Source organism: Phasianus colchicus, chromosome 2 (assembly GCF_987193195.1).
Source record: "Phasianus colchicus chromosome 2, bPhaCol1.hap1.1, whole genome shotgun sequence".
NCBI lineage: Eukaryota > Metazoa > Chordata > Aves > Galliformes > Phasianidae > Phasianus > Phasianus colchicus.
In genome coordinates, this window is record NC_143437.1 from 48,991,268 (window position 1) to 49,006,302 (window position 15,035).

General features: G+C 34.5%; 1 protein-coding gene across 10 annotated transcripts in view; it reads right to left on the reverse strand.

Moving 5' to 3' along the window:
* Positions 1–15,035, reverse strand: part of SYNE1 (spectrin repeat containing nuclear envelope protein 1) — a 289,372-nt gene that overhangs the window by 69,175 nt on the left and 205,162 nt on the right. For 7 of the 10 annotated variants that reach the window (XM_090135604.1, XM_090135609.1, XM_090135608.1 and 4 more), the window contains 10 exons: positions 14,420–14,611; positions 10,357–10,491; positions 9,677–9,783; positions 8,197–8,347; positions 7,299–7,433; positions 6,764–6,922; positions 5,889–6,098; positions 4,704–4,805; positions 2,342–2,461; positions 338–538 (listed from right to left, as the gene is read on the reverse strand). In XM_090135604.1, coding sequence (XP_089991730.1) covers positions 338–538; positions 2,342–2,461; positions 4,704–4,805; positions 5,889–6,098; positions 6,764–6,922; positions 7,299–7,433; positions 8,197–8,347; positions 9,677–9,783; positions 10,357–10,491; positions 14,420–14,611 — 1,512 coding nt within the window. The remainder of the gene's footprint in view (positions 1–337; positions 539–2,341; positions 2,462–4,703; positions 4,806–5,888; positions 6,099–6,763; positions 6,923–7,298; positions 7,434–8,196; positions 8,348–9,676; positions 9,784–10,356; positions 10,492–14,419; positions 14,612–15,035) is intronic. The other 3 variants (XM_090135612.1, XM_090135605.1, XM_090135606.1) reach the window with 2 other exon arrangements.

The window sequence follows — 15,035 nt, forward strand, 5'->3', positions numbered from 1 at the left end:
TAATCTTACTACATATTGTGGATGTTCTAGCAAACTTAAATTTCCAATGGAAAAAAATTGAACGATAGATGAAATTGATGTAGCATGACAGCACAAGAATAGGAAGTTGTTTTTAAAATGGAGAAGCAACTATAATCCAATTGAATATACCTGCAACAGAGCATTTGTCAGAACAGTTCATGAATTACAATTTAAAATAGAGTAATTTTAATGTATCCTGATTTACACTAGCTCACCATTCAGAAAAGGTCCTAAACATTCAGGAATTAATGACTAGCAATTTACTGTAACAGCCTTACAGTCATTATCAGTACTGAAATAAGCCACAGTTTCTTACCTTATGCTTGTTAAGTAGTGATTGAACCTCTTCCTTAGAAGCAACTATCATTTTCTGGTCACCATCCATCTTTTCTTGGCCTGTTTCTACCAGATCAGCCAGGTCCTGCAAAGCCCGCTCATACTGCCTCTTAAGAGCCAGATTCTGGTTCAGGTCACTCCGTCTGGATCCAATTATCATCATCACCTCATCATACATATCCTTGGAGGCAAAAAGCATCAATGATGATCCTTATTTCTTACCTTATTTGTCTACATAGCAGCCACTTCTCTGTCACTGTATTCTATTTCTCTCAATGCTAGTACAGTAATAACTATTCAGAGATAAAAAGGACTGTGCTGATACACCAACTTAAATGGTAAACTAATTAATCAGCATTTAAAGAGAGAAAAAGCAAGCAGCACCTGCAACTTTTTCAGGTGCGTGCAGGGAACAAAGATAGCAGAATCCCAAAGAGTAAGGAGCAAAGGAGTAAGAGTTCTCTAAAACCAGACAAGTGTGGCTGCTGTAACTGAAGATGCTGTTTATGTTCTGCTTCTTATAATGTAGTGTGTCGTACTGACCCCATCATGGCTACACAGAGTACAAGCATTTCAGATGGGCTTGTCTTCATCGCCTGCTTCAGCACAGGAAGAGATCTGTGCCATAGCAACTAATTGTTAGCAAGCAAGGTACATACTACCTATAGAAAAAAAAAAAAAAAACTAACTAAGCCTAAAGGAGCAGAACAGTACAGTGTAGAAAAGCGTAGTATATATTTTCACAGTGTGCCTATTCTGTCAAATGCAAAATCATCCAGTTGGAAGAACAAGTTCCTGTTGCTATTTGTCAACTTGCATACATCCACCACAGAAGTGAGAACAGCATACAGATTTTTTCCTTCACTTGAGCAGGACTATTTAACTACTTTGGTTTTGAGATCTATATTCTCAGAACATATGTCTGATTGTGAAGATAAGATCAGAGTCACATTCGGCCTTGTCCAAGGCAAGGCATCCAAAAATCAAGAAAATAAAATATTTCTAAGACCACCCAGTACTAGAACAAAATACTCACATTGGGACTGCTGCCCTCTCTCCCAGGTTTAAAGAGAGAACTGTGCAAAGCACAATGGTACAAAAGCAAATGGAAGGCTTTTTTAAAAACTGAAGTAAAGGGATTGGGGTATCTACAAATAACATGACAAGGAAAATAAGCAGGAGGCTTACAAAAAGATAAAAAAGCGGGTTAAAAAAAAAACCCTTTTACATAATATTTTATCATTCATTTTTTTGTTGAGATCATGCTTTGTTAGCTTATATTTACATTTCATTTTTATGTTCTCTTTGCTTTAAAATTATTATGCCATTATAAAAAGTAAAATTCAGTCATAAATCATCTCTTTATCTTTCACCTTCCTAGTGAAAGCACTTCATGAAAGTGCTCAAAAAGGAGATTCAATAGCCTTAAAAAAATCTGCATCAATTTGTACTTAAGTGGTGGGACACAGGATATTTGAAAACATGTGTGCATGAATGAGATAATTTTTTAGTTTAGCATTATGGGCATTTTTGTGAAAGCAGAACATTTCCAGTTTCAGGTCACACTTACCATTCCCCCTCTTTATCCTACCTGCCCCCATCTCTCCCTCACTGTAGCTTTATTTTTAAAATGGCTGATGTGAGATAGAGCTTAATACCAGATCAATAGAGATGAAAACAGGCCTCAACTTTCAACCAAAATATGTTTTATGTGATAAACTTTGTCCTTGCTAACAGAGACTCAACAAGAACAGAAATAAACAGGTTTTTTATGCATATTGTTATGATTAATATTGATAATGAGATGTTAGACAATTTGTAAAAGCTGAAGTAGAAAATATAGGGGAACCAGGCAGAAAGCTATCAATTTATATAAAATGTTTTTAAATACATATTCCTCAAATACTTTATGAGCAACAAAAAGAAAGAATACTGATACCTTCATATCACCATACAGCTCTAGGATGGAACTTATGAACCTTACCTGTAGCTTAGATAGCTCTTGTACAGAAGGCTGGTCTATTTGTAGCTTATCTACACTCTTCTTTAATTCACTGATTCCAGCATCTAATTCCTTCAAACTTTCTTCTGCCTGCATTATGACCTGTATTTGAAAATTACATCATTTATTTTGAATGTCTAATTACGAAACTGTAGCTGCCAGACATAAATATTCTTTTTTGTTTTCTGCCTGAAGTATTCATCAGTCCTTTTCATACGATGAATCTGATGAAATTTCAGAGAATACTCTAAAGTGTTAATGTTAAGTTGGGAGGGAAGCCATCTGTTTGTTTCTATTTTAAGTGAAATACCATGTGGCTTTTATTATTATTTCTCAATCGCTAACTGTTTACACTCCTTTATACAAAATCTTGTTGTGAAGTTCCTGTTATTAATTATATAGCTTAAGCACAAAACGGCTATTTTAACACCTTCATAGAGTATTCTTTGTATTAGTACTTTTTCCTTCCACAACTGAGCACCAAGCAAACAACCATCACAGCAAGAATCCTGCTTGACAGCAAAAGAGCTTTGCACTGTTCCTTTAGAGGACCAGAGTAGGGCTAAGAATTACAATCAAAGAAAAGGAGTTGGACATTCCCTTTTGCACTTGGGAAGCTATAGCTAAAGCATGCAGGTTGGTGTTTACATATATACACGGGTGATAATTCAATTTTCTTTTTCTTCAATAGGAGCTGCAAGCAAAACAAGCTTTTTGAAATGAAGAGGTTTCTGTTGAATTCATGCATGTGAGTTAAAAATTTAAATCAGACCCTTGTTAAGGTCTCTTTTTGGAAGCTACCTATCTATACGTTTAAACTATTCATAAGAGTAGGTCTCCCGATTTCCATTAATGCAGAGCTGTGATGGTGCAGTCCTTGCCCCCACAACCACCGTGGTTATTATGCCCAGGGCCTAATGCACACAATGAGGTACAAAAGACCTTGTCCTTGGGACTAATAACAATCAAGGTTTCAACACTGGTGCTCAGACACCTGGTAAAAGACACCTGGTTCAACAGAACTAATTCTAAGCTGTATGACTACAAGTCAATCCTCTTATTTCATAAATAGTAAGCAGCCTAAAATCCCCTTGGAAAGTTCTTGCAAACAGTTGGCTGCACACCAGAATCTCCCCTTGAGTAGGACATCTCTTGAGGCGTACAGAGATTCACTCAGGATGTGGTGATGCTATGTAGACAGGTTTGCTGTTTTTAAGCTATATTAGCCTAACTAATATTTCATCTTAGATTCATTATGCACCCCCTACCCTCTATGTAGCAAATTGTCAAGAATATCTATCTACTTTGAATCTTGTTAAGTTGCTGTTATCATTGTTCAAGTTAACATCTTACACCTGTTTATATCAATAAACATCTTTCCATCTTCCTCTTACGAGTGAAGCATGCAGTGCTTTAGTCTCCTTTTGCAACAAGAGCATGGACAACATAGTCACTAAATTTATGCCTCATTTACCTAAATTACTTTGCTGATTAAATGCGTTATTTCTATTTTCCCAATCACATCTCAAACAAACAAAATCCAATTTTTAATTTCCAAGTCTTATCAGCCAAAGTAGAAAAAGAAAAAAGAGATTAATTTACTTTTGCTAGTTTGTTGTTTTCTTATTTGATAGTTATACTAATAAAATAGGAGGTATTTTTTAACAGTAATGTTAAACATGGATAATAGGAAAGAAAGACACGTTGTCACTTTAAGTTATACATGAGACTTAAATTTTCTACAGAATTTGATTATCAAATATTTAAAATCCAAATATTTCTGTTTAGTGGAAGGATAAGACTCTTCTCCCCAGACACTTGCTGGTACCAAACAACAGTAGCTCTTCGGTAATGAGAAGCCTCTAATGAAATGTAGCTCCTAGCATACTTTATTCAATTCTCTCATTAGCAAAATAGAAACAAGGAAAAAAGATATATTTTGTCGTATTTTTAACTAGTAATTCATCAGGCAATTCCTAATAAAGAGAATTATTGTCAAGGTACCACTATAAACTAGTGGAGAAGAAAATGACTTTGATTTTCAATAAAGCAAACCAATCAAATAATTTTAAAATAACTTTAGGCCTCCTTTGGTTACATTGAAGTTATCTTTCTTTCAAGTAATGTATGCGTATCTCCTTTAACTGGGGATACAGGAATATATTTTGTGTTTCTTTTCATTTATATACATACCCACAAATAAACTATTGCAAATACTAATATTCAAATATGTTATGTGAACTCATACATTTTCCTATACAAAGCATTCCTAGCATCCATTTATACTTTAAATAGAAAGTTTACATCTTATTTATCTTGTCAAATAGAAGACAGTTGGTAATACCTGAATTTGTTCTGTTTCCGGTTTCTCAACTGCCTCTGCTAGTTTCTGTAGAATCAAATATTTGCTATCAGCCAGTGAAGTATACAGGAGTTTCAGGTCATTCTAAGGGAGACATCAAGAACAAGAAATTATAGTGAATCACTGCACAAAACAATTTAAAAATATTCTAAGTTCCAAAAGTTTTAAAGCATTACAATTCTACAATATCAGTACTTAGGCATAAAAACTATTCAGAATGGGAAGCATCATAATTATTCAATGCAAAAGTGCCACATTTCTCAAAGTACATAACTGGACATAAGTGAACAAAAAGCTAAAGCAAAAAACATAACCCATAAACGCACTTCTGCTTTTCCTTCTCAGTGAGAGAAGTCAGTTAGTTTTTCCCCTCAAACAAGATATGTTATATTTTTTTAAGACAACCTGCTGCTTGTCTTGAACAACAACATAGAAAATAAAGCTGCCACACATTATAGAGTTAACTAAGCATTGCAATTTTTACCAAGTATTATTATTATTATTGCCATATATTCATTCCAACCAAACTCCCAATATTGGAAAAATAGAAAATAATTGCAACATTTTTTTTTTTTCTAAGACTGTCAGCATTATAAGGGTGAGAATTGTTGATTTTTTTTTTATTTTTTTTTTTTTTTCTGTAATTCATGTTTTTTCTTTATAACAATATTGGAAGCTTTATGTTTTAAGAATAAGATAGAAGCTGAAGGCCAATTAAGATCTGAACATATTTCTGAACTCTGAATGCATACATTCCTTCTCTTTACTTTTTCTGTCTTGACATATAATTTCTCATAGAGTAATGGGACAGTGTAATAGTGGTCAGAAAGGCAGGAATCAGTATTGCTTTTATTTTATCTCAGCTAATGAAAACTATGTACTCTATCATACATGACATCACAAAACTTTAGAGTGGAACTCTAGTTCAATTAATTGTAATGCCAACAAGGTGAGAAGGTATGGGATGAATACTCCTTTCTACCTAGCAAGAAATTTAAATTTTGGATAATGATTTCTGTGCACAGTTCTAAGAGTTAAATTTTCAGAGAATCCTGTGAAAACTTGTCTCTCTTTTTGGTATCAAAATTCTCTTTGCTTTGAGAGTCACATTCTTTTTGCTCACATTCTACACATAACCTTGTTAATTCCATCAGATGGACATCATACCTTAAAGGCCATTATTTCCTGGAGCCTTTCTTTCATCTGATGACTTCTCTGGTTTACTACTGACTCTAGTAAAGTCAGTCTTCTCAGGAGACAATCCAAAGTGTCTTCTATAACCTCCCTATTATCACCATTCTCAGGAAATATCTGAGTAAATAAATTCTTGTTCTTATCCATTTCTTCTGTTATGTCTTTGATTTCTTTGGCAAGAGACTGATTTTGGAGAAAACAAAGTGATAATTAGATATTCTAGAAAGGAATCTAATATACTGTCAAAACCACAAGCAATTTTGCAGTGAGGTAGTAATATTTTAAAATTGTTAAAGACAAAGTTATGCAACTGATGATATAACTTCTGACAATAAAAACTTACTCTGAGGAAAACACACGATAAAACAAGATCAACCTGCCCAAATGATTCCTCCCTCTGAATAAGGGGCTCAGAAAAAGCACATGCTGCTTCTGCCTAATGTCAACTGCTGCATGAAAAAGCTTTTCTCTCTCTCTCAACTCTCATGTTGATAAGTTTTTACTCTTTCTATATCCAGAGCATTCCTCCCCGTTGTTTACTTAATTTCAGTTTCAAAAGGGTGGTGTCTGCTAATACTAAGAAAGAAGATAAATAGAGAAAAAAATAGAGAAAAAAGTCTATGTTTAATTCTCTTCTGACCAGGCAAAATTTGGGTCAGATGCTGCTTTCTAAAACATCATCTATGTGCTCAATAAAGTCACTTCTACAAGCAGCTGTACATTGCAACTACAAAGAGATGACAATGACATCTTATTTAAACAGGTTTCTAAAATTTTCTTACTAAACCATGACATAAAATGCTGCCTTACTGTCAATTAAAAGAAAGTCCAATTCATGGATTCTTTACCTCCTGTTTGCAGAGGTATGTTTCTGTTTCTTCCTCCGGCAGCAGAGCTGTACCAACAAATACTTGCTCTTCCACACCATCTAGCCATAAGGAAGTAGATGCAACTCCATCATACAGCTTCTGTTCAAGATGTAGACTTTCCTTCTCCACCTGTCCAGTCTGAGTTAAAAGAAAAGAAAAAAAACAACCCAGAGAAAAAGTACAAGATCCTCTCTCTTTACAGAGAAAGTGATGAGGTGCTGCAACAGGCTGCCCAGAGAGGTTGTGGATGCCCCATCCCTAGAGGTGTTCAATGCCAGATTGGATGGGGCCCTGGGCAGCCTGGTCTAGTGTTAAATGGGGAGGTTGGTGGCCCTGCATGTGGCAGGGGGGTTGGAGACTCATGATCCTTGAGGTCCCTTTCAACCCTAGCCATTCTGTAATTCTGTGATTCTCTAACTTGGAAATGACTAGATTTCCTGTTGGGAGCTAGAGAAGTTTTCACTATAAAGTGAGTTCTGCTGTAATACCAATGTAAAGACAGTTGAAATGTTACCTCGGATGACACATCTTCAAAGGCCTGATTTAGTTCAACCAATACTGGTGACACAGATGATTTCTCCTCATCCTGTCCATTCTCCTTATACAAAGGCAGTCCAGAAATCAGTCTATTTGGTCTGCTATAGATCTGCTGAGAGATAAATATTAATCAGACTGCTTCTATAGCATACAGGGCACAAAATTCAGCTATACAGATTCTACTTCCAACAAGGGATACAAAATAATGGCCCTTACATGACTGTTTCATCATGAATACTTTGTACAAAAAATTAATCAACAAGAAATTCAACTGAAGTGCAAAATAAGTAACTGCATTTTATTTTAAATAATTGTTATCCAATGAATACAAGACATTCATATAATTGCAATTTGATTCAAAGCCTGGGACTTTTGACAGTAAAATACAGGATGTACATTAGCACATGCCTTGGAGTGTACCCATCTTATTTGATTAATCCCTGTTTCTCTCAGTAAAAATTCTGTGGCTGAAATCACTTGGTTCTTTGTCAAATACCAACAATCGTTAAAAGAACAAAGAACAAAAATTTAAATAATAACCTCAAACTGAAAGTATCAGTTTTTTTCCTAAGTTGTCACCAGAGCTCTGGCCAAGTTTACAAGGACAATTTGTTACAGAATCATCCTGAACTACGTAAGTAGATCAAAATTCTTCCTTTTAATTTAATTTACTTATAGCAATGCAATTAAAATCACTGAACAAAAGCAATGCTAGTGGCAATATTTAAAAGTTTTTTAAATTACAAAAAAGAAAACGCTCCATGTTGTCTGCTTTATCAGCATCAACTTAATGCATTTGCTATGTGCATACTTTAACTTATGTTGTGATAACTTCTTTCACAGAGAAAACTCAAGGAGAAATTAAAAATAACTACCAGTTGCTCTTGTTCCAGAGTTTTCTGGAGAAGCTTCTGCTTGGTACTGAATTTGTGGTTCAGGCTTTCCCATTTTATCTTCAGCTGTTGTTCAGGAGATGATTTCTCACCTTCCAAGCACAGTTCTTCAGAGAGCTTCTCAGGCTTCTCACTATAATGAGAAAATACAAAAAGTTTCAACAAAAACAAAACTTATAATACTATAAGGTGTTTATTTCCTTTCAGTTCAGAAATTCTACATTAAAGTTAAATGCTACTTTTAAAATTTTTTCCTTGTATTTATTTCTCTGGGTATTAAAATAAGGCTGGTCGTAACAGGAAGTTGTTCTTCGTAGATGAAGTAAAATTTATTTTCTAATATGTTGTTTAGAGCTGTGGTTACTCTGATTAAATCAGAACCCCTAAAATAAGCTGAGAATATACTGCATTGAAATGCAACTTTAAGCAAGTTTTACTTGTTTATGTGCTTGAAATAAAAAATTATTTTATCTGTTTCCTTTCTCCTCTCCCCTCCTGACATGCAAGAAGAACTTTGATATTTCAGTACAGGATAAGCATAAGAGTTTACTTCTGGTAAACAGTGAATTAAGTTGAACATTTTCAGTTTGATTACTTTTTTCTATAATATAATATCAAGTCACAGAGGGAAGACCCAGATAGGGGGAGATTCAAGTACTTTTAATATTATAAGAAAACACATTGAATTGTTGAAAATGCTGAGGAAAATAATAAGTGCATTCTCTGTGTGTAAGTCTTGGTTCCCCTGCCTCATGAACCACCTTCGTGTTCAAGACTTTGGTACTGAAATCAAGGCAAAAATAAAACTGAAGGTTTGACAGCTCCTCGATTCTCAAGCTGATAATCTTCATTCTGGTTTCCTCTTTCCAAGACCTGGCCCCTGCTGCTTCCTCAAGGTCTGCATTGGCAGTAAGCAGCTATTCCACCTCCTCTAAAGCCGAGATGAGAATTCTAAAGACAATTACTTCCATGGGATGGTTAATTGAGCAAGAAAATAAAGAGCAGAGACGAAACTCATAATACACAGGGCTATGAAAATAAAAACATTCTCTAACTCAAGGCAAAATAAAACTAAGCAATGAGTATCTCATCTAGGAATATTTGCTTAGAATGACAAAACAACAATTTTGTTGTTGTTTTTTTTCACATAGATATCAGCTATTATTCACATATACTAACGCTGGACCAGAAAGCAATAGTAACTAATCCACTACTTGTCTAATGAATCCTAATAATTTGCAATTTTAATGTGCTTCTTCATAGTAAAAGGAATTTCTAAACACTGAAAGAGTTCTATTAAAAACAAAACAGTTTATGTTACTGGATTATCAGACCTCTCCATATAAAAATGACAGAACAAATATTAGAGGACTATATATGGAAGAGCAACATAAATACAAGAATGACGAGGGATATAGTCAAATAAATTTATTTCACAGGAAAAAAAAACATTAAAACATACCTTATACATAAGCCTTCTGGAATACCTTGCTGTGTTAGAATTTCTTCTCCACGGCATGCTACTGACCGAAGCAAATTCTTCTGCTCTTCTAGTTCTTGTTCCAGCTCCTAACATAGCAAACAAACCTCAAACAGATTGCTTTTGCATTGGAAAGATATGTCAAATGAAGACAGCTGAACTATTTCTGATACAGATTATTTTACCACCTAAACTAGTACAAAATCTCCACTCAGGGAGACAGAAAACTTGGATACATAAACTGAAGTGGATTGTTGAACTAATTGACTAATGTCCTGCAGTTCCTAGAGTCTAAGCCAGTATGAATGCCTTTGCATCATCCAAAATAATATATCATGTGATATGTGTATTTGTTGCTATTATAGGGACAGTATTAATACTTTCAATAAATACCATCATCTCCTTACAGTAGCTTAAAGGACTAATTCAATTTAATTATTCTGATACACAATGGAAGTATAGAGTGAGTAAATGAGTTGACCACAATCATACAGGATGTCTAGTCTCTCTGGCTGCTACAGACATAACAGATGCACAATTACAGGAACAGTGGACAAGGAACAGTGTAAAAGAAGATTTCAGTGGAAAAATAACTAATAAGAATGTCTCAAGTATATTGTTAAATATAAGCTAAAGATGGAAGTAAAATTCAAAACACCGACTTTCTGTTGCTGTAGAGTGCTCTGCTGTTGCTGTGATCGAGTAGTCCTTGCTTGTGCCAGCCATTCTTGGACACTGGGACTTTGTGAGGAAACCAAATCCAGATTGCTCTCCTCCTTTTCTTGTAGTGATCCCTGCTTTAAGAAAAAGAAGTAGTTTAAAAAAAAACAAAGCAAAACTTGAATTGGTTGTAGGTCCAGCTCATCATCTGAAAATTACATGTACGGTCATCTTCCAACAGCCATCATAAATTCTGAAGTGAGTTATGATTTCAGATTTCTGACCTTCACTACAATGAAAGAATGCTGTTTATCATTCTGGTAAATTTTATTTATCAGTAAGTACACAACTAAATCTGTGGTTGGCAGAAAAGCAGAGAGACATTTAACAGGTTATTGTAGGACATAAACATATATAAGACAAGTATACAAGTAAGAAAGTAAGAGAGAAAAAGCACAAAATGTTATATCAGAAAAATTAAGGAAAAAGACCCTTCACTTAACGCTTCTATCAATATTTTTTTTAACGTGAGTGACCAGACAAGCCCTCTTGAGCACAGCAAAAGAGAACACACTTCTTATGATTTCCAAGAAGTGATTTATTAACTCCTTCAGTTCTGAAATCTATGTTGGCTGTAAATTTAAATTATTTTAAATGCCAGTGTGATTAAATGTAGGAATTTCAACAGATCGGACCTATTGATAGAGACAAACCTGTAGGTCTAGCTACATGAATCAACACACGTCCGTGGATATGTTTAATACTATTCTCAGCACACAATTACTAGTGAGTTTGCACTTTTTTTTATTTTTTATTTTATTTTTTTTTTTGTTCTCCCAAAGCTTCAAGAGTTAAAGCCAGAGCTTAATTCCTCTCCCATTTTGTTTATGCACCTCATTTTTTTTTTAGGATTCATATATCACCTATGTTTCATTCTAAACAGAAAAAGAGCACGTAGTGGTTCAGACACTACAGCACACCCTGTAAAAATATAACATGCTTAATCTTCCAGAGAGCCTTTGTCTCAAATGAGTCAGAAACTAGCATGGTTGGAGGTATCTGAGGAAATTCTCCTACCTCACTTGGTGCGCTTTACAGTAATAACTGTGATGGACCTCTGCCACTAGTATTCCTGGCACTAGGCACTTTAACAGCAGAATTGTACCAAGTGAATAGTAGTTAGGTATGAGATTGTGTTTTTGGGAGACAGTGGACTTGAAAACTCCATGTAGAGTTAACAGACTGATTAGGGGATATAAACTGTAAGGGGAGCAAAATAACTAAGCAGGCTTGTAGTGTTGCAAAGAGCCATTAGACTGACATAACTTTGTTTCACTAAGGGTCCAGTTTACGGATGACTGATTCAGTCTGTGGGTAAACTGTGATTATTTGCTTCCTAGAAACAAGTTTCTACAAAAGCTAGTGCAGTTGGAATGTAAACAGTGGCATATACAGGCTATTACATTAGGGAAATAAAATATTATCTGAGTGATATAGACAATTCCACTTTTATAATTCTACAACTACAGAATATATACACTTGCTTTTTCATCTGATTTCTGTCTGAGGGAATATAATTAATTTTCCTTTGAAAAGTCAGGGAAATAAATGTTGATGCTGTCTTTCCTAGGAGTGTATTTACTGCAACACAGAAATAATAGGCAATTCCCTAAGGAAAATGGTGATGAAAGGGATAATTCACAGGAGCTCTGCATTGTGCTAACTTGTATCAGACATACTATTTTTTGTGGAAATTATGTTGCCTTTGCCATCACCATCACACTTCGTTATAAAAAATAAAACTTTTTTTGTTTTAAATTCAGGATCCTGTTTTTTTTTGGTTTTTTTGTTTTGGTTTTTTTTTTTCATTTTTTTAAATAAGTCACAGATGTTAGAAGATAAAAGTACAAGGCAGTGTTTTGTACGTCCTTCAAAGTGCTTGAAAAATACTGCATTTGAAATCAGTGCAGTCTGAACACTCCTGCTTCTGCACATTCCTGATGATTTTCCTGGCTTTATTTTATGAACACAATTTTAAGACTATTTTCAGATCATTAATGTCAATCATTTATCAGGAAAGCTAAAATTGTTAAAGGAAATGACAGAATCTTTCACTAGTTACAAAAAAGTCTTTTGCTACAGGAATAACAGATTTGCAGAAATTCTGCTTGAAGGAAAATATAGCTTGGTCTTTACTATATTCTGATCTTGCAATGCAACTTCAGAGCATTTCCAACGTGGAGGCTTGTCTATGCTTCTGGGAAATTACAAGGCTATAACATGTCTAAAGAAAAGTGTACGTTTCTTATATGCATAACCAAAAATGCTGTTATCATGTAATATTTTTCACAGCTAATGACAGCTAGAAATTAGAGTTAGGTTTTTTTTTGTTGTTCTTTTTTTTTGTTTGTTTGTTTGTTTTTGTCCATCTCATCTCAGAGCCTCACTCTGAGATATAAAAATATAAGAAGAAATATATTAAGATAAAAATAAATAAATAAATAAATAAATAAATAATAGAAAGAAATATTTTATACCTAACTGCTTGGGAAAAAAAAAAAAAAACTATAAAAGAAGGGCTAGAATTCAGGAAGACAGAAGCTGCATTGTATATTCTAGTTGACTGAGAAATAATTATGTTTAATTCAATATCCTCTTCTGATCCAATAACCTCTAAGATCATCCCATTTGAAAATGTAGATGTTTCACTGTCAAAATCTATTTTCTTCCATAATCCCTAGGTGAAGTCTAAAAATTGCTTGCAATTTACAAAGAAAATTTTGCATGCATATAGTACCTTAAAGTTATATTCTGCATCTGGGAATTATTTTGTTACTATTACAGATATTAGAAAAACATCAAAAAATCTGTTTTATAAGTTTAAGTAAGTTAAATCACACCATCATATTTTAAAGTACAGAAGCAAAAGTTATTTTGATTGCATGTAATATATCTTAATTCAGTATTAAATTCCCACATGCCACTGATAACATTTTTCACTCGCCTAAATATATGTAAGAATAACACAACACTGAAGATTGGGGCAAACATCTTCTTACTGTTCTTAGGTCAAAATATTAAGCACATTGTGTATTGCCTCAATTTTAGAAGCAATAACAATAAACATCTATGTTTTTTTTCCTTACTTTTTTTGCTTATTTGTTTGTTTCCTTGGTTTTGCTCAAGCTATCTCAGACTTTATAGTTACTCAATTGCTAAAAATAGTTCTTAGCACATTAAGTGACTTTTCAAGCTAACCTCTCAGTAGAATTTAATCTGCATTACAGGCCAGAAATCTTTGAAGCTTATCATGTTTAATTTGCACAGCAAAGCCCAGAGAAGAAGTAAAGGAAAAGGGGGGGAGGGGGAAAATGGGTGTGCCACAACAGAGCAAATTCAAAACCAGGAAGTCATATTACATGGCTGGGTCGCATGCATGCATTCACTTCTCCACATGCTAATTTAACCTGAAGAGTGACTAAAACAATTGTTAAATAAAATTAACCAGTTGCAGTAAGCAAATCGATGCTTCTCGGAATAGAAACATAGGATAAGATTGAGGTTACATGTTTCTACAATATTTTGTTCTGTGTAATGATGCCACTGAGTATTAGCTGTATTTAAAGGTCTTTCATTGCTTGATCTGTATCTGTAGTGTTCATCTGCTCTCTGTAGTGTTGTGCACAATGCATACATGGAAACACGTGTTTGGGATTTTTCTTCTGTTGTGATGAGGGATCCTGCCTTAGTGAATATGCAATCTAAAGTGACTTTCAACAGGAACAGAGTATATTCAGACCAAACCAATCATCTATCTAGTTTATAATTGTTCTTTAAAGGCAGACAGTGAAGCTCAATAGTTTCATCATAAAGCAGTGCTTGAAATGACAAGCTAAATTTTGCTAGGCAGTAACTTATTTTGGAGTGTAATTCCATTTACTAATTAAAGATGAATAGCTCAAAATAAATCAGTAGAATATTTTCACTCCTTTTCCCCATTGCATAACATTGCCATGATATCCTTCAAACTCGTGCCCACTGGGACAACTGCAACGAGCCACTTACCTGAATGTTGATCTGTTTATCATGGAGAACTTTCTGCAGCTCCAGAAGACTGCCCTTCAGTGTCCTGAGCTTCAAAGCCAGCTGCTCTGCCTCATCCTTAGTGTGAGCTTTCCCTTCCATAAGCAAGTTCTCGTTGTGCACAGAAAGCTCTGATAAGGCCACCACCTTCTGCTCTATTTCAACCAGCATGTTCTGCAGCAGCAAAAACAAAGAAGCAAATTCATACATTTTCCAGCATCTCACTTCTCCTGGCAAGGAGACCTGTGGCCTACCTCACCTGCTGGAAAGCTAACAGCAAGTCAGTTTTTCATTACTTCTCTTTTCAGTCCCTTTCAAAGTCCTTATGAAAATATTTACAAACATTTGCATTTGTCATTTTTGTTTGCAGCCTTTTTTCAAAATTGGTAATTGAAGAGTTGTTTGAAGCATAAGATTTGTTGCAGATGAGATGCTACTTATTTTCACATTAATGGTAAATGGTGGCTAAGATGATAGTCTGACATCCATAATGTTAAGAAATAGAGCACACACAGAGTTACTTCTTTCCTCTTCTTCCATGTGCATTTAGTGAAATGCTTCCTACCTCCTCCTATGTGTTGCTCTGGCTGCATTGATA